Source organism: Petromyzon marinus, chromosome 29 (genome assembly GCF_048934315.1).
Source record: "Petromyzon marinus isolate PM22_M1 ecotype Great Lakes invasive population chromosome 29, UKy_Petmar_22M1.pri1.0, whole genome shotgun sequence".
Lineage (NCBI taxonomy): Eukaryota > Metazoa > Chordata > Hyperoartia > Petromyzontiformes > Petromyzontidae > Petromyzon > Petromyzon marinus.
The window spans coordinates 6,394,527-6,417,600 of NC_133695.1; the positions used below are offsets into that span (position 1 = coordinate 6,394,527).

At 51.7% G+C, this 23,074-nt stretch overlaps 1 protein-coding gene across 1 annotated transcript; it reads left to right on the forward strand.

Annotated features, from left to right (window-relative positions):
- The first annotated feature begins 10,587 nt into the window (after nt 1-10,587).
- On the forward strand, nt 10,588-21,402 carry COX7A2L (cytochrome c oxidase subunit 7A2 like). The gene is made up of 3 exons (XM_032962850.2): nt 10,588-11,035; nt 14,964-15,095; nt 15,568-21,402. Exons 1-3 carry the CDS (start codon nt 10,826-10,828, stop codon nt 15,706-15,708), a joined length of 483 nt encoding a protein of 160 aa, XP_032818741.2. The 5' UTR covers nt 10,588-10,825; the 3' UTR covers nt 15,709-21,402.
- The last annotated feature ends 1,672 nt before the right edge of the window (nt 21,403-23,074 follow it).

Genomic DNA, 23,074 nt, shown 5'->3' on the forward strand with positions numbered 1-23,074 from the left:
CACATGATATTCACACACACACACGTTATACACATTCACAGCACACTCGCACAATATACGTGCACAGTACAACACACTCAACGTTCTAATTCCAACGTAGGAACCCTCCACCGGAAGAAAAAAAAAACTTAAAACAGATGTCTCATGGTGAATTGTTAATTTATTTTATTTTACAAATTGTTCCATCATCCTAATTCCAAAAGCGGGCACTTGCCAACTCCGCTGAACCTACGCAAGGCACGTGACAGTGCCATTAACACATGGGCGCTAATTGCAGCAAACCAGAATGGATGGGGTTGTTGGTGCCTTGGCGGGGTTGATAGCAGTAGCGGGGGAAGCGATTGTGTAGCAGTTAGTGCGCTGCGCTACGAACCCAGCTAACCCGAGTTCGATTCCCGCTCGCGGACAACACCAACGACAATTGTGTGAACCGGTCCCCGGGACAACCTCGCCTAGGTAGACTCAGCCTCTCACATACATACTTGGTGCGATGTGTAAATATCGCTACTGGGAAGTCAAAAGGCGGTCGGTCACCCATCAGCAGCTCGCGTGCTATGCCGGCCTTCTTCATAGGCGCTCGCTAACAGCACTTGACCCAAAAGTCTGGTAAGGCTATCCAGGGGATCTTTGTGTGTTTTTTTTATGTGTCTAACAAGCGCAGTCGTTATTCTTTGCTAACCCATTTCAACGCGGGCGATGGAGCGGTGGCGCTGTGGTTAGAGCGTTGCATTTAAATAAAAACCCGGCGAACTCGAGTTCAAATGCCGTGTGTCAGGACAGACAGCAGTGCGCTAACCGACCCGCCACCGCTCCCCTCCCCCCACGTCCCCCCCATTCATATTAGTACGGCAGTAGTAGTAGAAATAATAATTATTATTAAATTTCAGCCGAAGCACGCCATCGTCGGCTTTTGTGTATCGCTCCGCGCTCGTGCGGCGATGTTTATTTTGCGTGTGCGCTGTTACACGAGAGGTCCCTTCTGTCAGGTCACGGTGTGCAGATTTATGTTGGCGCAGTGTTGCTGCTGCTGTTGCTGCTGTTGCTGCTGTGCCCATTGTCGCGTGACGGTGGGACAGCATAAAGGGACGACCAAGGGTCCCCCGTGTAGCCTTCACAGACTGTTGGGTCAAGTGCTATTAGTGAGCAGCACCTGTGAAGGGCGGCACGGCACACTGAGGGGGGGGGGGGGTGGTCAGCACCACGCCCGGCCGCCTTTGTCTCATCGAGTTGCGATGTTTTACACATTTGAGGTTGAGTCGCCCTAGGGGAGGCCCAGTACCGGTTCAGATATAATCCTCACTGGTGTTGGCCGTGAGCGGGAATCGAACCCGGGTGATAACGCATGCGTACAATGCGCTCATATAGTGACGTGCATACACACATAAATATACACAAGCACGTGGATACACAGTCACGTATACAGACATCACAACAACAACAACCGCCGTTTGCCCCTAAGTGGTGGTGACATCACCACGGCGCTTGTGCCAGGCTAGGTGCCCCTTGAAGGAACACAGTCACACATACGTAAAACGCACACGTGCATCACACACTCACATTTATAGAAATGCACCGCAGTTACACACACACACACAGGCACGCATACACACAGTCGCGTATACATACACACAACCACACACAAAAGACAAAGACAAAGCCCCCCCGTGCAGGCTACACAAGCTGCTGAGTGAAGTGCTCCTTCGCTCGCATCAATTCAGACCGGCACGCACACACGAGGAGGATGAGACTCGTGGACAAAACAAAGGCAAATATCCCCCGTATAGCTTTAAAATATGCTTTTGGGGCAAGTGCTGTGAGCGAGCACCCACGAAGGCCGGCACGGTTACACGAGGGGGTGGGTGACCTGCACCACGGCCGGCCGCCTTTGTCTCCCCAGTGGCGATGTTTACCAAACCGCACCAGGTACTCATTTGAGGATGAATCGACCTGGGGGAGACCCAGGACCGGTTCAGATAATCGTCACCGGTGTTGGCCGTGAGTGGGAATCGAACTCGGGACGCCAGGTTCGTAGCGCAGCGTGCTAACCGCTACACTACCGCTCCCCACACACACGAAGTGGCGGTGACGTCACCACGACGCTTGTGCCAGGCTATGTGCACCTTGAGGCCACGTGAAGTGTCGAACGCCCACTGGCAGGAGGTAACTGGGCAGACCCAGGTGCCACGGGTCGACTGACTGAGATGAGTAGCTGATGCACCACCTGTGCCCCCTACTGTGCCAATCTGCTGTGCTTTAGCCACCCGGCGCTCCGCTCGTTGTTGTGAGCGTCGCTCCTCCGCCCTCCGTTGTTGGAGGGCGACTGCCTCCAACTGCCCAGTAGCATCCTTCACGAGCCTCCTCCACAGAGGCCGATCTTGACACCGCTGGTACCAGTCATCGGCAAGTCCACTCAGCTCCGAGTCCTCCTGTACCACATCACTCCATCTCTTCTCTAGCCCGTGCCGCGCCCGTTTAGCCCCATCGATCCGGCCGAACAAAAGCTGTTTCGGCATGCGGTGACTTGGCATGCGAGCTACATGACCCAGCCAACGCAGCCTTGCCTGCCGGAGGAACTCACCGATGGGACTTTGTCCAGATCTTTCGAGGATTTGTGAGCTCCTCACACGGTCCAGCCTGGCCAAACCCAGGATTGATCGTAGGCAGGCTAGCCTAAATGTTTCTAACCGGCGAAGATGTTCCATTAGGCGGGGGGGGGTCCACGTTTCGCAAGCGTAGAGAAGGGAGGGAATGACACGTACACACACACGTACACAAAGACACACATGGAGTGGCAGCGTGGCGCGCAGTGTGGTAACACTTGTGCCGAAACAGACAAGTTGTCTAGGTTCGAATCTCAACTCGGGCGCTTTTCTGAGTGGGGTTGTTTACGTTCGCTGCCCCTGTCCTGCCCGGGTTTCCTCCGGGCTCTCCCGTTCCCTCCCATAGCTAAACAAAAAAAACAGAAAAAAACCTCCACGTGGAATGTAACTGGTACAATTCTATATAGGCCCAACCATCTCAATGTGTAGCAAGAACCCTCCTGAAGAGATGCATACCGACTCAACGTTGCTTTCCTGGGTAAAACGTAATTATTGAGATTGGCCTACAAAAATAAGTTGACTTGCGCACAACACATCATCATCACTCGAATACGGCGATACATATTCCGAATATCTCCCCGCATAGCCTTAACCGACTGTCGGGGCAAGTTTTGTTAACGGAAGATTATAAAGGCCGCCACGGCACACGAGGGGGTGGGTGGCCCCTCTTGCTGACGAGTACACACCGCACCAGGTACTCATTTGAGGCTGAGTCGACCTAGGGGAGGCCAAGGACCGGTTCATATAATCGTGACTGTTATTGGTCGTGAGCGAGAATCGAATTGGAAGTCTCCGCCGGGTTCGTAGCGCTAACCACTGTGTCACCGCTCCCAATACATGCACGTTACAACACACACACGTACACATACCACAACACACGTATACATACCCCAACACACGTATACATACCCCAACACACGTACACATACCCCAACACACGTACACATACCCCAACACACGTACACATACCCCAACACACGTACATATACACACGGACACAGACACAAAGACACATGTACTTACACATGTACACATACAAAGACAAAGATCCCCCCATATAGCCTGCACAGACTTGGGGCAAGTGCTGTGATCGAGCACATATGAAGGCCGGCACGGCACGCGATGGGACGGGTGGCCAACCCCACGCCCGGCCGCCTTTGTCTCCTCAGTGGCGATGTGTTCACACCCACACCAGGTACTCACTCGAGGCTGAGTCGACCTAAGGGAAGCCCATGTACACTTATACACACACATGTACACGCACACACATACACGCACACACATTCACGCAGACGCACGTACACAAAGACACGTACACGCGCACACACGCGTCGTCTCGCAGACCCCACCCCCACGCGTGTTGCATCACGGCCACTCATGAGCCGATTACATCACTCGCTATAGCCCAGCAATACAGATGGGGGCAGGGGGGCCCTGATGAGGGCCGGGGGGTGGAGCGTTGATTAGTGGGGGGTGGTGGGAGTGGGAAAGGGGGGAAGGGGTGGAGGAGGGAGCAGTGGCTCCCTTGCAACAACCACACGTCCAATGAGCGCACGAATGTGTGGATAGATAAACGGCTGTTTGTGGATCCACGTGTGTGGGATGTGTGTGGGATGTGTGTGCGTGTGTGGGATGTGTATGGGATGTGTGGGATGTGTGTGGGATGTGTGTGCGTGGCGCGTAATGGGGAGCGGTGGCGCAGCGGTGAGCGCACCGTGGTGCGCTGCGAATCCCGAGTTCGATTTCCCGCTTCACGACCAAAAACTGCCGTGAATTTTCGAACCGGTTCTGAGCCTCCCCTACGCCTTGTGTATCCGATGTGGCGATGGGGAGACAAAGGCGTTCGGGCGTGGTAGTGGCTGGCTTTCCGGCCTTCATAATAAGTACGCGACCACAGCACTTGCCCAAACAGTCTGTTGAATGCTATGCGGGGGATCTTTGTCTCTTTGTGTGGATGCATGTATGTATCGATTGATGTATGACTGAATGCGAAAATGCATGCGAGGAATCTAAGTATATGTGAGTGTGTGGATAAATGCGTGAACGTGTGTGGACAAATGGATGCTTTGTGTGTGTGATGGAGCTGTTAGCGCGCTTCGTTACGAAACCCGGCGACCCCAGTTCGATTCCCGCTCACGGTCAACACCTGTGACGATAATTATCGGAACCGGTCCCGGGCATCGCCTAGGTCGACTCAGCATAAAAATGAGTAACTGGTGCGATGTGTGTAAACATCGCTACTAGGGAGACAAAGGCGACCAGGCGTGGTGCTGGCCACCCACCCTCTCTATGCGGGGGAACCTTTGACTATGGTGGTGCAGTGGCTATATGGGTTGAACTTCTTTCGCGCCGTACGTTGCCACCCATGCGAATCGGAGGTGCGGTTAGGGCACTGGTGTTCATCTGAAACTGGTGCTGGACCTCTCCTAGGTCCACACAACCTTAAAACGAGTGCGGTGTGTATCAGCAAAACAAACCCCATCAGCACAGGAAATACAAAGACGGCCGGGCGGGCGTGCTTCTCGGCCACATCACCCCCTCGTGTGCCGTGTTGGCCTTCGCTCGGATCTATGAAGGCTCTTGCCCCAACAGTCTGTGTTAGGCTACACTGGGGGATCTTGGTCTTTGGGTTGAATATGTAAATGTCACGCGCGGATGAACGGATGGGTCTACGGGGTGTGTGGAAGTAGATTGTCCGACGTCGTTTGTAAGAATCGATGCTTAAAACCGATCTTAATCGAATCACCGTTGCGCGCTGCGACCGCTAAGTGAAGTGCGCGCGTGCGTGTGTGCATGTGGTGATTTGTACAACAATACTCTGGGGAGAAGAGAGAGAGAGAGGGAAACCTGGGCCCACTCGAAAAACACGGACACCCCCCACCCCCACCGCGTAGATGAAACGCGACACAGAGAGAGACACGTCCACAGAGAGATGCAGACAGATGCATAGAGACAGATACACAGAGGTATACACACGCAGATATACGCGGACGTACACTCGAACATAAACATATCGAGAGATGTAAAAAACAAAGATTCCCCTCCCCCCCCCCCATAGCCTTAGCGGACTGTTAGAGATGCACTTCCATCATCATCAACAATCGCCGTTCGCCACTCATTGTGGCGTGTACCAGGCTAGGTACACGTTTAGGCCACGTCAAGTGTCGAAGTCTCGCTGTTGTCAGGAGGTCACGGGACAAGACTCAGGTGCCATGGGGTTGATTGAGATTACCGGCAGATGCACCACCTGTGTTCCCCAGTGTGTCACCTCGTTGCGTTTTAGACGCCCGGAACTCCGCTCGTTGTTGTGAGCGTCGCTCCTTGTTGGAGGGCGACTGCCTCAAACTACCCAGTAGCATTCTTTACGAGCCTCCTCCACAGAGGCCGACCTTGACACCGCTGGTACCAGTCATCGCCAAATCCACTCAGCTCCACATCCTCCTGTACCACATCAGCTCCACATCCTCCTGTACCACATCAGCTCCACATCCTCCTGTACCACATCAGCTCCATCCTTTCTCCAGCCCGTGCCGCGCCCGTTTAGCCCCATGTGTCCGACCAAACAGAAGTTGCTTGGACATGCGGTGGCTGGGCATGCGGGCTACGTGACCCAGCCAACGCCTACACGCGCAAATATGCGTACACACAAGCAGACATTGCATATCCATACGACAGCGATCCCCTATATATCCTTGTACAGCATGCTGGAGTGTGGCTGTTAGCGAGCACCTATTAAAGCTGACACAGGGGATGGGTGACCAGCAACCACGCTCGACCGCCTTTGTCTTCCCAGTGCCGATGCTTACGCACCGCAGCAGGCAGTCACCTAAGGCTGAGTCGACCTAGGGGGAGGACCACTACGCATATCCATGCACGTGTACGTACGTTGAACTTCTTTCGTACCGCGCGTAGTCACCGGAGCTAATCGGAGGTACACGGATGCACACAGGCAACAGTAGACGCGCGTGGTGGTGCTTCTCCACTCCGTGGCGCCTTAAATTCGCTCAATCTTTCTAGATTTGAAGTGTTCGTGACTGCAGGGATCCGTACTCTTTGGTTCTTTCGGCAAAGTCACGTAGGTATATTTGATTTTTTTTTAATAAGTAAATATATTTCTTTTTTTATATATATATATAAATAAAATAAATTTATTTTATTTTTATACCTATACAATCCCAAATAAGTACCGTGCGGGTATTTTTTTCCGGCACACAATAGCCTACTCTTGACAATGACGTCTGGGAGGTCTTATCAGGTCCTCTTTGAAACAGACGGAGGGTAGTAACATTACGGTTATTCTACCCGCAGTATTAATCAGGGCGGCTGCTGAAATCGAACCGTGAACCTCTGTAACAGAGGTGGAGTGTTATGACATGTTCGTGTTGTGTGATGTATCTGATTTAATATTGTGCGTGTGTGTTAGTGGGGTGTGTGTGCTACATGTTAGTGGTGTGTGTGTGTGATGTATGATGTATACAAAATTAAATAGATATATTTTATTTTCTATACCTACGTGACTTTACCGAAATAACCGAAGAGTATCGCTCAATCTTCCCGCCTGTTGCTCACTCCGAATAACGGCGCCCAGTTCTACACTACACGGCAGTAGTGTGTGTATAGATATAGAGGTGTTACGGGAGGGTGACACGCTGTTGTAGGGCGGTGGCCACAACCACGTCCGCTACGGCCACCACCCTGGGGGGCTGTGGGGGATGCTGTGATCCCTCCCAGCCCCACCCCTCAGTGAGGGACAGCATAAAAGGTGGAACCCGGGGAGCTGAGGGGCAGTTCGACTCAAGCAAGATGAAGAGCCAGTGAAGAAAGAAGACCGACTAGCCAGACCCTGGCACTCCTTTGGCCCGCTGTCCTTTTGAGGGCCGGGCAGAGCAAGCCAGGGTGCGACATCAGAGCCGCGAGGGCCGATGTCCTTCTGAGGGCCGGACTCGTGTGGCTGGTGATCGGGACCTGCGCAGAAGCTGGGCCAGGTCAGACAGCCTCCTGAGAGAGGACCAGGATAGAGGGAACCAGGGAGCTGGCGTGGGCGAAAGCTCGGGGAACGTTTCCCTCTGTAGAGTACTGGCGAAGAGGCCGTTACCTCTTCAAGTATCAGATTCGCCACTGTAATTGAAGTGTCTAATAAATACGTGTTGCCTCCAAAGAACAGTCTCCGACGTCAATAAGGCCACTACATATATATAGACATCAACCGCACGGCGAGATGCGGCAACAGCTGGGACACAGCTGCGGAACAGGAGGCCAGCTGCTCAGCGCACAGCCACCGACGATACCACGCTGATATTGCAAAGACAAAGATCCCCCCGTGTAGCCTGCACATACTTTTGGGGCAAGTGCTGTTAGTGAGCACCTATGAAGGCCGCCGACACCGCGCCCGGCCGCTTTTGTCTCCCCAGTGGCGATGTTTACACATCGCACTAGGTACTCGAGGCTGAGTCGACCTAGGGGAGGCTCAGGACCGATTTCAGATAATCGTCACCGGTGTTGGCCGTGAGCGGGAATCGAACTCGGGTCGCTGGGTGCGTAGTGCAGCACGCTAACCGCTACACTACCGCACACGCACACACACCACGAAATCATACACACACCCACGCCTATACACCACGTTGATACACACCACGCTGATACACGCACATCACCGACGTATCATGAACACCGTCTACTCAAATATCATAAACACACACCATCAATACATTAAATACATCACCCCCCCCGAACTAACATGAGACAAACACCACTAACACGCACACACACCACTAACACGCACAAATACTGACATCAGATACATCATACATCACACACCACTAACATGTAACACACACACCCCACTAACACACATGCACAACATTAAATCAGATACATCACACAACACGAACATGTCATAACACTCCACCTCTGTTACAGAGAGAGGTTCACGGTTTGATTTCAGCTGCCGCCCTGATTAATACTGCGGGTGGAATAACCGTGATGTTACTACCCTCCGTCTGTTTCAAAGAGGAACCTGATAGGATCTCCCAAACGTCATTGTCAAGAGTAGGCTATTGTGTGCCGGGAAATAAAAAAAAATACCCGCACGGTACTTATTTGTGATTGTATAAACAGCAGGCTATTGCCCCATGTGACTTGCTAACGAGACTCTATCCTTGGTTTCTTGAGGTATCATCTGGTTACACGCAATTATCTTGGATCCTGCATAGATGCTTCACACATCAATACACACCCTAAACATTTACGTGGTGCTGTCAGTGGTAGGCAGCACGGTACGTAGGAGCCACACCTGTTGAAAGTTATCCTCTGAAATGACAGGTTTTGGCGTTTTCCTCCTCCCACACGAAGACAAACTCTCGTAACCGATGAGAGAATTCATGTCCGAGCATCCCAATGTAGCAAGCACCTTCCTGAATATGAGTCTTGAGAATCGGCGAAATAATAATTGTCAGGCCTTCGTTTTTCACTGAAGTCTCGTGATGGCTGGTAGACTGGGAGGTCTCACGTGACTGCGGTGGTGAGATGTTAACTACCTCGCCGGGTATACAGGAGATCTTTGATCCCGACCCTAACGCCTGTATATTTTGAGTTTGCATGTTTTCCCCGCGGTCGCGTGGATTTTTCTCCGGGTCCTCCGGTATTTTTCTTCCAAATGTATAAACATTCGTTTAGAGTATTTGGCAGTTATAAATTTCCACGTGATGATAAGCCACTGCGTTGAGCTATCATCACCTGTGGCCAGGTCGCTTCTGAAAAAGAGCTGTATACTGTAGCATCGCTGGCCAATATTGATCCGGAAGGCCATTAAAATATTATTTCCTCTTGGATGTGCTTTTGTCTTCGTGGAACAGATACCCCCTTATCCGTAAAATACACACGTAATACAGTGCTTTAATATGATCAATGTGACTCTTGGTACAAATCCGTTAATTTAATTGAATAAAATACATTTACACGTACGTAACAAATTTGCTCAGGCTTCCTTTGCCAGTACCAAAATATAAGCATACGATTCAGTTTTGTTGCCAGAAAAAAGGGGAAAACCCTATTCTTATATTTTGGTACTGGCCAAAGGAGGCCTCATGATGTAGACGCTTACCCCGATCCCTCATTACTCTGATAGTGCATTGTCTTTGAGCTACTCTTTGGTTCTATTCGGTAAAGTCACGTAGGTAAAAAATAAAACAAAAATCACGACGTTTCGGCCACAACACAAGCGGCCTTCATCAGGTGAAGGGACCAGACTGTCTCGAGGACAGCACCTGATGAAGGCCGCTTGTGTTGTGGCCGAAACGTCGTGATTTTTGTTGTTTTATTTTTTTACCTCCGTGACTTTACAGAATAGAACCAAAGAGTATGGATCCTTGCAGTCACGAAAGCTTCAAATCTAGAATTGTCTTTGAGCTGTACGCCTTTTGGCATCCTCTGGTCGAACACTGTTTCAGACGAGGCTCAAAAGAAAGCTGTCTCTGGTGTAGACCAATCAGTTTCAAAGACAATGCATATATTAGCAGAGTACGTTTTTTTGTTTGCATTCTGACCACAAGTATTGTGGTTAATGCAGACATGATTCCTCGCAAAAAGGTTTCAGTTTTGTTGCCAGAAAAATGGGGAAAAAACTATTTTTATACCTTAATTCAACTTACTCGTACGTATTTGCTTATAGCAATGCATTGACATGCTGGCACTGCGTACCGATACATTGCACTGCGTGCCAACACACGGACGTCTCCCTACTACCCAATATGGCCACAGGGAAATGCAACGTGTGGCACGTGGCTCGCTCCGACGTGCCCACATCTGACCATTGTGATTGGGGCAGGGCCTCCCGGGGAGGCTGGACCAATGGCGGGTGTGCTGCCCGCCCTACCCGCTGCAATGGGGGAACAAATCAATTCATTGATTTGTTCATTGGATTATTTTTTCTGCACTGCCCTCTGCTGACAGCCTCCGAGACCGACCAGCACTGTTATCGACAATACCCTCAATCCAGCAGTGGATTGATCATGGTCGATGGTGAACCATGATGGGGCCGGTGAAACAATGCGTTGTCCAATCAATTGCTGGCAGTAGTTGGGGCTGTTGGGGCACGTGTGTACGTTGGACTTCTTTCGCACCGTACGCAGGCAACCCGTGCCAATCGGAGGTGCGGGGGGAAGGACAACAAACTAACACACTAAAAAGATGCTAGGTGGATTATTAACGTCGTGGTATCGCGAGAGATGGCGACGGTTCGGGGGGTGTCGTCATCCAGCAGTAGATTGATCATGACCGACGACGATGAGATTCCCGGATCGATTTCTGGCATCGAAAGTACGCGCGAATCGTTTCAGAGAGAATCGATTTCACACGTTCCGATCATGGCTTACCGCTTCAATGGGGTCACGCAGCGCCTGGCGGGCGCCTCTCCTCAAGCCGCCTACTGCCCGCAGGTGAGAGAATCTGATTGCAGAAACCTGGAGAAACAAAGACGGCCGGAACGACCCCCCCCCCGTTGGCCTCTCTCACGGCCGTCTTTGTATCCCCAACCCGAAACCCCAAACGGCCTCGGACTTAGGCTTCTTTTAGAAATCGAAGTTGATATTAGCAAAGGCGGTATCTGATTGGCTGTTGTGGCACCACGTGCCCGGATATTCTTAGTCGTGATTGGATGTACGGCCACCGCAGTGCGGATCCAAACTATAAAATGTAAACGATTTCTGAATTTGAAAAATGCATGCCGGTTGCCGTGGTCACTCCACTGATGCCTCGCCCTGTCGCTCGGTCAAGGCGGTTCACCGCTCGACCATACTTCACCACGCTAGGCGATGCCGATAGGAGCCACCCCAATGCTGCGGAGCACGCAAGGTCGGTATAGACTTTCTTGGGAGGACTTCATGCAGCAGTGGATAGACCGTGGCCGTCGATAATGACCGTGTGTGTGTTGTATGTATGTTGAACTTCTTATGCACCGTACGTAGCCAAACGTGCTAATCTGAGGTGCGGGGGAAGGACAACAAACTGGGTTTCTGTGTGAGTCTATGGGTCTCGGTGTGAGTCTATGGGTCTCTGTGTGAGTCTATGGGTCTCTGTATGAGTCTCCGTCTGAGTCTATGGGTCTCGGTGTGAGTCTATGGGTCTCTGTGTGAGTCTATGGGTCTCTGTATGAGTCTCCGTCTGAGTCTATGGGTCTCGGTGTGAGTCTATGGGTCTCTGTGTGAGTCTATGGGTCTCTGTATGAGTCTCCGTGTGAGTCTATGGGTCTCGGTGTGAGTCTATGGGTCTCTGTGTGAGTCTATGGGTCTCTGTATGAGTCTCCGTCTGAGTCTATGGGTCTCGGTGTGAGTCTATGGGTCTCTGTGTGAGTCTATGGGTCTCTGTATGAGTCTCCGTGTGAGTCTATGGGTCTCGGTGTGAGTCTATGGGTTTCTGTGTGAGTCTATGGGTCTCGGTGTGAGTCTATGGGTCTCTGTATGAGTCTCCGTCTGAGTCTATGGGTCTCGGTGTGAGTCTATGGGTCTCTGTATGAGGCTCCGTGTGAGTCTATGGGTCTCGGTGTGAGTCTATGGGTCTCTGTGTGAGTCTTTGGGTCTCTGTGTGAGTCTCCGTGTGAGTCTATGGGTCTCTGTGTGAGTCTATGGGTCTCTGTATGAGTCTTTGGGTCTCTGTATGAGTCTCCGTCTGAGTCTATGGGTCTCTGTGTGAGTCTTTGGGTCTCTGTATGAGTCTCCGTCTGAGTCTATGGGTCTCTGTGTGAGTCTATGGGTCTCTGTATGAGTCTCCGTCTGAGTCTATGGGTCTCTGTGTGAGTGTATGTGTCTCAGTATGAGTCTTTGGGTCTCTGAGTCTCCGTCTGAGTCTATGGGTCTCTGTGTGAGTCTATGGGTCTCTGTATGAGTCTCCGTCTGAGTCTATGGGTCTCTGTGTGAGTCTATGGGTCTCTGTGTGAGTCTTTGGGTCTCTGTATGAGTCTCCGTCTGAGTCTATGGGTCTCTGTGTGAGTCTATGGGTCTCAGTATGAGTCTCCGTGTGAGTCTATGGGTCTCTGTATGAGTCTATGGGTCTCAGTATGAGTCTTTGGGTCTCTGTATGAGTCTCCGTCTGAGTCTATGGGTCTCTGTGTGAGTGTATGGGTCTCAGTATGAGTCTTTGGGTCTCTGTATGAGTCTCCGTCTGAGTCTATGGGTCTCTGTGTGAGTCTATGGGTCTCTGTATGAGTCTCTGTGTGAGTCTATGGGTCTCTGTGTGAGTCTATGGGTCTCGGTGTGAGTCTATGGGTCTCTGTGTGAGTCTATGGGTCTCTGTATGAGTCTCCGTGTGAGTCTATGGGTCTCGGTGTGAGTCTATGGGTCTCTGTGTGAGTCTATGGGTCTCTGTATGAGTCTCCGTCTGAGTCTATGGGTCTCGGTGTGAGTCTATGGGTCTCTGTGTGAGTCTATGGGTCTCTGTATGAGTCTCCGTGTGAGTCTATGGGTCTCGGTGTGAGTCTATGGGTTTCTGTGTGAGTCTATGGGTCTCGGTGTGAGTCTATGGGTCTCTGTATGAGTCTCCGTCTGAGTCTATGGGTCTCGGTGTGAGTCTATGGGTCTCTGTATGAGGCTCCGTGTGAGTCTATGGGTCTCGGTGTGAGTCTATGGGTCTCTGTGTGAGTCTTTGGGTCTCTGTGTGAGTCTCCGTGTGAGTCTATGGGTCTCTGTGTGAGTCTATGGGTCTCTGTGTGAGTCTTTGGGTCTCTGTATGAGTCTCCGTCTGAGTCTATGGGTCTCTGTGTGAGTCTTTGGGTCTCTGTATGAGTCTCCGTCTGAGTCTATGGGTCTCTGTGTGAGTCTATGGGTCTCTGTATGAGTCTCCGTCTGAGTCTATGGGTCTCTGTGTGAGTGTATGTGTCTCAGTATGAGTCTTTGGGTCTCTGAGTCTCCGTCTGAGTCTATGGGTCTCTGTGTGAGTCTATGGGTCTCTGTATGAGTCTCCGTCTGAGTCTATGGGTCTCTGTGTGAGTCTATGGGTCTCTGTGTGAGTCTTTGGGTCTCTGTATGAGTCTCCGTCTGAGTCTATGGGTCTCTGTGTGAGTCTATGGGTCTCAGTATGAGTCTCCGTGTGAGTCTATGGGTCTCTGTATGAGTCTATGGGTCTCAGTATGAGTCTTTGGGTCTCTGTATGAGTCTCCGTCTGAGTCTATGGGTCTCTGTGTGAGTGTATGGGTCTCAGTATGAGTCTTTGGGTCTCTGTATGAGTCTCCGTCTGAGTCTATGGGTCTCTGTGTGAGTCTATGGGTCTCTGTATGAGTCTCTGTGTGAGTCTATGGGTCTCTGTGTGAGTCTATGGGTCTCTGTGTGAGTCTTTGGGTCTCTGTATGAGTCTCCGTCTGAGTCTATGGGTCTCTGTGTGAGTGTATGGGTCTCAGTATGAGTCTCTGTGTGAGTCTATGGGTCTCTATGTGAGTCTTTGGGTCTCTGTATGAGTCTCCGTCTGAGTCTATGGGTCTCTGTGTGAGTCTATGGGTCTCTGTGTGAGTCTATGGGTCTCTGTGTGAGTCTATGGGTCTCTGTATGAGTCTATGGGTCTCTGTATGAGTCTCCGTCTGAGTCTATGGGTCTCTGTGTGAGTCTATGGGTCTCTGTGTGAGTCTATGGGTCTCTGTATGAGTCTATGGGTCTCTGTATGAGTCTCCGTCTGAGTCTATGGGTCTCTGTGTGAGTCTATGGGTCTCTGTGTGAGTCTATGGGTCTCTTTATGAGTCTCCGTGTGAGTCTATGGGTCTCTGTATGAGTCTATAGGTCTTCCTCACCGTACGTAGCCAACGGCGCTAATCGGAGGTGCAGAAGGACAACAAACTAAACACTAAAAAGCAGTTCGAAAGAAACAAGTTTTCAATTTAGATTTAAAATTGCATAGTTCCAGTGGCTTCCTAATAAATACTCCAACACACAGCTCATATCCTGTGGCACTACAAACATAGGCTCTTGGGCGGTGCATATTAGGCTATTCCTTTACCAGTTTGAAGCTTCCTCCAGCAGTGGATAGACCCTGGCCGATGTTGATGCTGATGATGAGTGTGTACCCACGTTAGGGGTTACAGCTGGTGCACCTCTACCAGTCATCTCAGTCATCCAACCCATGGCACCTGCTGGGTCTGTCCCGAGACCTGTCAGCGAGCCTTCGACACTTCACGTGGCCTCAGAGTGCACCTGGCCTGGCACAGGCGTCATGGTGACATCACCTTCACTTAGTGGCGAATGGCGTGTATTTGGTACCTGCTGTCATCCCTTTCAGCCAGTAAACGCGCAACTTTTGGCCGACGTACAGGCCCAATGTCAACCAACGTTGGTGCAAGGTTACATGTTTGCCTGTCCCCCACCTACCCCCCCCCCCCCCCCCCAGGGCCTGCGGGGAGCCGTACCCGCTGAATCACCCCCCATGGTGTTTTCCGGGTCGGTGAAGGCCATCTCGGAAGCGAGTCAACCAGAGTTATTTGGGAAGAACAGAGTCCCCGAGCTGCAGAAATTCTTCCAGGTGAGAGGGCTTAAGACGCTTCGCGAAGCACAGAAGCACCCCAAACCATCTGGGGGTCATTTATAACCTCCCCCCACGGTGGCAAGATGTTAACTACCTCGCCTGGTATACAGGAGTGCGTGGGTTCGATCCCGACCCTGACGATGCCTGCTGTATATTTGGAGTTTGCAGTGTCTCTCTCCCCGTGGTTGCGTAGATTTTTTTCGGGGTCCTCCGGTTTTTCCCTCCACATTTAGAATCAGCAGCACACGTTTAGGGTATTTGGCTGCTATACATTTCCACATGATGATAAGCCACTTTGTTGAGCTATGTAGCCAGGTTGCTTCTGAAAAAGAGCTATATAGCTCAGTGGGCCTTACCTGGTAAAATAGTTTAGTTTTAGTTTTACATTCTTGGAAAGCAGGAAACACATGTTTTGCCGAATCCATCCGCATGTGCGTGATTCGTCTCCTTCTTCTTATCATTGCGCCAGCGAGCAGACGGGCTGCCCGTGCACCTCAAGCGCGGCATGGCCGACCGGCTGCTCTACCGCACCACCATGGGGCTCACCGTCGGTGGCACCATCTACTGCTTCATCGCATTACTCATGGCGGCACGGCCACAGAAGAACTGACGGAACCACGTAACCTCCGTAGCCTCGCCGACGACGACGAGGTGGAGGAGGACAGGGTTGCGTGGGGGGGGGGAATTTGGGGAGGGCAAACACCTCGCCCTCAAAACAAAAAACCCGTGTCGCCTCATGGGCACGACAAATGAAGGGCGGTGGCCCACGAAACGAACAGCTCTCCTCTTGTAGCTTCACCTGTTAGGCTGTGTGCTCTGGGCAGCCGCACGTAGTAGCCGGTTTAAATTCTTTGTGACCAGGAGCTGGCCGGGAGGTGCGGGGGTCAGAGCGCCCAGCTGGAACCGCCGAGATCCTAGTTCCAAATCCAGGAAGCTGCTCGTGGTTAAACTGGGTTCTCGCCGGTCAGTGAGAGGGAGGTTGGAGGCACGCAGGACCAGTTTCTGGCATCACTCGCCACCGATGTGAGCCGTGACCGGGAACGTGGGTTCACAGTGCGTTGTGCGCTAACCACTCCACCGCCACCGCCACAACCCTTAAATTATAACAGTGCCATTTATTTACCCAGGAAAATCCTCCCACTGTGTCTGAAGATTTTCAGGAGTCGGTTCTGCTATAGTTGGGATGTTTGGCAAATTCCGTGAATGACAGTTTGGGTTTGTGTTCCAACCACGCAGAGAGGGGGATAACAATGAGTGCCACATCGAGGCCCACAGACTCACATAGAGACCCATAGACTTAACATACAGACTCGCATAGACTGAGCCGCTTGTAGCGAGTTTATATGGTCTCGGCCCAGTCACCAAAAACTCAGAATCAACATATTCATCCTGGAGGAATCCAATGAGCTATAGAGCTCTTTCTCACAGATGTCCAGTAGGGGCAGGTCAAAAACGGTCCAACAACAATCAGAACGTTACAACTGCACACGAAAGAAACACATTTGGCTCGTGTTACTTAATTTGGCTACACTCCAGCTTTGAGTATAAATAGTTCAGTTACCCTGTCATAGGAAGAAGGTTACTCAGTGGCAGGGCGGGTGGGAAAGTGCTGACCCCTACTGAGCGGATCGGAGATCACTGATAGATATAGACGTAGCTCTGTGGTTTCCGCTTCCACGGGCCGTTCGGTAATCACGACGGGGGTTACACTTGCTCTGCGAGAGTTCCTCATGGATTCTTCGTCTTCTCATGGCGCGACGCCGATGAGCACGATCATGACGACGTTGAGGACAGCCCCGGTGTGTAGCTACAAGATAAGAGCTGTTTTTCACCTTGGAACGCTCCCTCTCTTAACTCCAGCCGTTCGCGAATGACCAACTCTAAAGTAGTAAATAAATGACGTCGCATCGCGATTGTACGACAGTTGTGGCACATGTTGAAGTGTGCTTAGTGGGACCACAGGGTGGTGTGTGTGTGAACGTCTGTGTGTATCAGGGAAAAGCTAAATACTGCAATACGATGCGGATGTGTATGTAGCGGTGTCTACATGCGACTGCAGCCTGTACGGAATCGGTGGGCGTATTTATTTTGTGTAGAGAGATAGAAAGTCGGTAAGTCATTGGTAGAGGAAAGAAGAGAGGTCTCTCTTGTGAATTTGTCTCTCTATGTGAGTCGGTTTCTGCGAGTCTATGGGGTAAGTCGATGGGTCCCTACGCAATACAATTACTGATTTAAAGCTTTCGTGACTGCAGGGAATCATATTCTTGGTTCTTTCGGTAAAGTCACGTAGAAGGGAAACAATAAAATAATAAAAAAATATAAAGCAATAAAATTCTCACGACGTTTCGACTGCAACACAAGCAGTCATCGTTATTGTTTCCCTTCTACGTGACTTTACCGAAAGAACCAAGAATATGAATACAATTACTGTTTGGATTTACAGAGTGTCTTATCTGTGACCGCATCTCAAGACACTGTACAGAACCAGTGGGCTTGTTTATTGTGTCGAGAGGCAATCAATCACCGGTCTCCATGTGACTATGGGTCTCTGTGTGAGTCTATGATTCTCTTTGTGAGTCTATGGGTCTCCATTTGAGTCTTTGGATCTCAGTGAGTCTATGGTTCTCTTTGTGAGTTTAGGGGTCTCCATGTGAGTCTGTGGGTCTCAGTGAGTCTGGTTAGCTTTGCGAGTCTGTGGGTCTCAATGAGTATGTGGTTCTTTTTGTGAGTCTATAGGTCTCCATGTGAGTCTGTGGGTCTCTGTGAGTCTAAGGTTCTCTTTGTGAGTCTATGGGTCTCCATGTCTTTGGATCTCAGTGAGTGTTTGGTTCTCTTTGTGAGTCTGTGGGTCTCCATGTTTGCTCGAGAGAGAGGCAGCCAGTCATAGGCAGGGGGGGAACCTTTGAGCCGGGACTTGAATAGTGGCAGGGAGTCCAGAGCACGGATGGCTTGGGGGTGGAGTTCCAGGCAATGGGGCAGCACAGGAGAATGAGCGACCTCCCACTGAGCGAAGGGTGACTTGGGGGGGGGGGGGGGGGGGCTAACACGCAGTCTGCTGAGAGCGCTCGGTTGGTAAAATGATGAGCTGCATTCAAAATGACGAGTGGCACTCTCAATGGTAATTGCCATTCTAGTGTTCAGCTAACAATGCTGCTGTAATTGTAATTATAGTTCACACCAGATCTGGCTTGAAGCTTCGTTAATGAGAATTAAAAGGACTTACAAAGACTCCATCATTTGTGTCGTCATGGCACTCCCGTAGCATCACTGTGGCATTACTCCCACGCGGTTTTAATCCGAGTCAGAATCTTTATTTAGCCTGAAGGAATCCGTGCCAGTGATGTCACGAGGGTGCTGTCGAAAGGTGCTTGACCCTGACTTCAAAAAATGTTTTCTCATAAACGAATCTTTAGTCACGTGCGGGACAGCTGGCGGATACACAACTTTGGTGCATAGCTACAAGATGAGAGCGGTTTGATTTGAACTTAAAAATGACCAAAGACCTGATAGGGACCCATGGCAAATGTTGGGACACAATACTTTGGTTCGGGATTGTACAGTGTAATTGCAAACAAATTAAATGAAAACCTACGGCACTTTATACTCATGCCAGGAACGACGTGTGTGTGTGGATGGGTCCAGTGGGGAGCGGTGGCGCAGTGGTTAGCTCACTACGCTACGAACCCGGTGACCCGACTTCGATTGCCGCTCACGGCCAAAAACATTGGGGAATATTGGAAGCGGTTCGGCCTCCCCTGGGTCGACTCGGCCTTAAATGAGTACCTGGTGGGGGTGTGTTAAACATTTGCACTGGGAAGACAAAGGCAGCCACCCACCCCGTCGGGTGACACAGCCTTCATAGGTGCTACTCGCTAACAGCAACTGTTCAAGGCTATGAAAGGGATCTTTGTACTTTGGCGTATGCGTGCGTGCTTGTGTGTGTCCAGCAACGGACACACATTCACCTGCGTTGCAGGCCTGAGTGGACACACACACCTGGTGCGTTGTTGATAGAAGCGGCCTGCCGTAAATGACAGTTTAAACCAAGGCCGGGTTAACCTTTCACGTACCTGAGGGCCGCATCGGACTTTTCAAATTCCTTTGGTGACCAACCATACGTACAAAAAAATACGAAGGTCACCCATGTAGCCTTGACAGTCTGTTGGGGAAAGTGCTGTTAGCGAGCACCTAATAAGGCCGGCATGGCACGTGAGGGGGTGGGTGGCCAATACCACGCCCGGCCGTCTTTGTCTCCCGTGAGCGGGAATCGAACTCGGGTTGCTGGGTTAGTAACGGAGCACGCTGACCGCTACACTGCCGCTGCCCACACACACGAACGCACACAGCACCTCGGCCGCTTCCGTCAGTGTGCCGGAAACGCAGTGGCAAACGGGACTGAGCGTGCCGCCAACAATATAAAAGAGTTTGGTGCGAGGATTTTCAGGAACATTCCCCTCTCGTACCCGGTTGGTGTGGGGCCAAGATTCTCGCAGTGACGGCTGGAATACCGCAGCTCTCCGACGTTGTCTTCCGGTTGGCGCCTCGCATTTGTTCGAAATAAGTGTCCCGACGTTTCACTTCACGCGCCGATAGCAGCTTCAGGGAGCTTCTTCGGTGGGGGGGGGGGGGGGGGGGGCAGAGTGCGAAGGGGCTGGAGAAGTAAGGGAGCGAAGCTGCTCTCGGCACGTGCAGCGAAGCGTCCGGGCGTCGTGCCGAACAACGCGCAAGTCGCACAGCCCGGAAGCACGCCAGAGAGCAGCGCAGGGCAGTGCAGCCCTGAGAGTAAACGCAGCGCAGGGCAGAACAGATTAATATTACGTGCGGGCTGTTTGCAAGCGGTGGACGCGCGGCCGCGCGAAGTGGAAGTCTCGGGCCGTGCCCTGCCCTGCCCGTGGTCCGCACGGTCACTGCTCCTGATTTAAGCCAGGGCACGGAGTCAGCATTATCTTGCTGCAGGGGGTATACAGGGTGCTTCAAGAAAATGTTAACACTTTTATGGGACTATCGTTTTTAATGGAAAAAGAACGGATATTACACCACTGTAACGTGATAACGAATCTTCTTTGGCCCTTTCGGTAAAGTCACGTAGAATGAGAATAAAATATAACACAATAAAATTCTCACGATAACGAATGTATATTAATAGCTTTAAAAAGTCTGTACTTGTTAGCCATTATTGTCAACGCGTGCCCTGGAATCTTCTCCAGGTGATCTCTAGAGACAGGAGGCAGCACATTTCTTGTGTTATTCTCGGAAGTGTGAACATTCTTTTGAAGCACCCTGTATATGGCTGTTGCCAGTTTTCCAGCGAAGTAATACTCGACGGACCGGCATGAATTGCTGTATCGTGAGAATGTAACCCTTCCGTGGCGAGAGTAATGTGTGATAAATAATTATAATTAATGCACGCACCTTGGTCAATCCACTGCTGGACGAAGGCCTCGGCAAACGGTGAATAACCTTCAGTGGCTTATGGGCCCTGTGCAAATAATGAATGGGGACACCCCTCTACAACTTTCCGGCTCTCTTCGTGGCCCATGATTTGGGCCCAGGGCCGTAGAGCCCAGGGATAATCCCACTGTGTGGGCTCCACCCCGACGCCTTCAAAACCTAAACCGAAGGTATTATATCGGACACCGTGACATCAAAACGCGGGGCCCTCCCACAGCGCAGGGCCCGGGGCGGTGGCCCCGACTCGCCGGTTTACCTTTGGGACATCTCTGCCTGGGCACGTGGGCCACGGGTGCGGTTGCACCGCCCTGCGCACTACTCGATAGATAGCTACGACGCTGTTCACACGCCGCACCGGTCGTGGGGGTTGTTTGACCATAATTCACCGTGCTGGTTATGTGCAGCTTAGTCACGTAGGTGGCATGACACGATCCAGGCAGGACCGGTTCATTTATTGCTGTCCACTGGTGTGAGCCGTGACCCACTGGTGTGAGCCGTGACCCACAGATCGTGGCCACGTGGGGGAGGCAAGGTCAGGGTTCAAGGTGCTATTTTTGTTCGAATTCAGTCAAACTGAATATTTCAAGAGCCAAAATGCACAAGAATACGTACACGCATTACGTAACGAAGCAACCGCAGAGAGCCGCATGCGGCTCTGGAGCCGACCACTGGGCGAGGTGATGGAGGACGGCTTGAGTAGCTCTGGGCAGGGACGTGGACAGCCCCGCACCTACACATCGGGGAAGCAATAAACATTAGGCGATGTGTAATTGAATGGCACCGTTGGTTTCTGTGAATAAAGAGAGTATATTTTAACGTGGTCCTTGACTTAATAAAGCAGGTGCTGCTGCCACTTCTGCTGCTTCCGGCTGAATTGTTTGGTATGTGTGCGTCCCGCAGTGCGTGTGAGATCTGGACAAAGTCCCATCGGTGAGCTCCTCCGGCAGGCAAGGCTGCGTTGACTGGGTCATGCAGCCCGCATGCCCAGCCACTGCATGCCTAAACAGGTTTTGTTCGGCCGGATCGAGGGGGCGAAACGGGCGCGACACGGGCAAGGGAAGAGATGGAGTGATGTGGTACAGGAGGATGTGGAGCTGAGTGGACTTGCCGATGACTGGTACCAGCGGTGTCAAGATCGGCCTCTGTGGAGGAGGCTCGTGAAGGACGCTGCTACTGGGCAGTTGGAGGCAGTCGCCCTCCAACAACAACGGAGGACGGAGGAGCGACGCTCAGAACAACGAGCGGAGCGCCGGGTGGCTAAAGCACAGCAAGTTGGCACAGTAGGAGGCTCGTGAAGGACGCTGCCACTCATCTCGGTCGACCTGTGGCACCTGGGTCTGGCCCGTGACCTGCCAGCGGGCGTTTGACACTTCACGTGGCCTCAAGGTGCACATAGCCTGGCACAAGCGTCGTGGCGACGTAACCGCCACTTAGTGGCGAATGGCGGTTGTTGTTGTTGTGACACTGGGACTCAAGTGTCGAAGGGGGTCCGCTTTTGGCAGGAGCAGCGGTTAGCGCTCTGCGTTAAGAAACCCTGGCGAGTTCACTTCCCGCTCACGGCCAACACTGGTGATGATTATTATCTGAACCGGTCCTGGGCCTCCTCTAGGTTGACTCGGCCTCAAATGAGCACCTGGTGCAGTGGCGTATAAACATCGCCACTGGGGAGACAAAGACGGCCGGACGTGGTGCTGACCACCCATCCCCTCGCGTGCCGTGCCGTGCCGGCCTTCATAGGTGCTCGCTAACATCACTCGCCCCAACAGTTTAAGGCTACACGGGGGGAGGGGGGGCGGGGAGATCTTCGTCTTTGCCGTGTTCCCACGTGTTTGGAAACCTGTACAGGACCAGGCCCGCTTACGGTTTTGCTGGAATATTTAAGCGAGGTGCAAAACTTTGTTTTCAGTGGGGCCGTCATCGGTCGTATTCGCGTGTGAAAGCTGCTTGAGTCGATCGTTTCCACCCCCCCTTACCCTCCCTAAATTAATCTCGCGTCAATGTCGCTTCGCCTTCCCTGCTGCCGTGGCCGCTAGAGAGCGCTCTACAGTCGCCGCATTCGCCCCAAGGTAGCCGCTTTCACCCACCAACCCCGTGTCGAAGGATTCGGGGAACCAAATTTCGCTCGTCTCATCTCACACCGTGTTTAACAACCACCACCATCACAGCCGCAATTCGCCACTAAGTGGCGGTGACATCACCAAGGCGCTTGGTCTGCCCCTCCTAATACACAAAACGTCTTTTTTTAAAAAAAACCCATCCCTATCAGCACGCACGGCCTTCAGTGGCATTGGTTCAGCAGAAGCAAAACTCTGGGCCGGTTTCGACATTCTGCGTCTCATCAGCAGCAGGGCCAAGATGCTTGTACGGAAGGACCGCTGTTTGTTAGAGATGGGGTGTTTTAGTTGCACGTACAACTATAAAAGAATTATAATAATACGCGTGAAAGAGTATATGAGTATTTACCTTGTTACTTAATAGCTTGGCTTGGCAGCTTGTGTGTGCGTGTGCTTTTTCTCTCTCTCTAA

Excerpts from the sequence above, each read along its gene's own strand:
- COX7A2L (XM_032962850.2), top strand. The coding sequence starts at position 10,826 with ATGGCGACGGTTCGGGGGGTGTCGTCATCCAGCAGTAGATTGATCATG. Across the intron at positions 11,036-14,963 it reads AAGCCGCCTACTGCCCGCAG|GGCCTGCGGGGAGCCGTACC; the intron begins GTGAGAGAATCT and ends CCCCCCCCCCAG. Across the intron at positions 15,096-15,567 it reads AGCTGCAGAAATTCTTCCAG|CGAGCAGACGGGCTGCCCGT; the intron begins GTGAGAGGGCTT and ends TCATTGCGCCAG.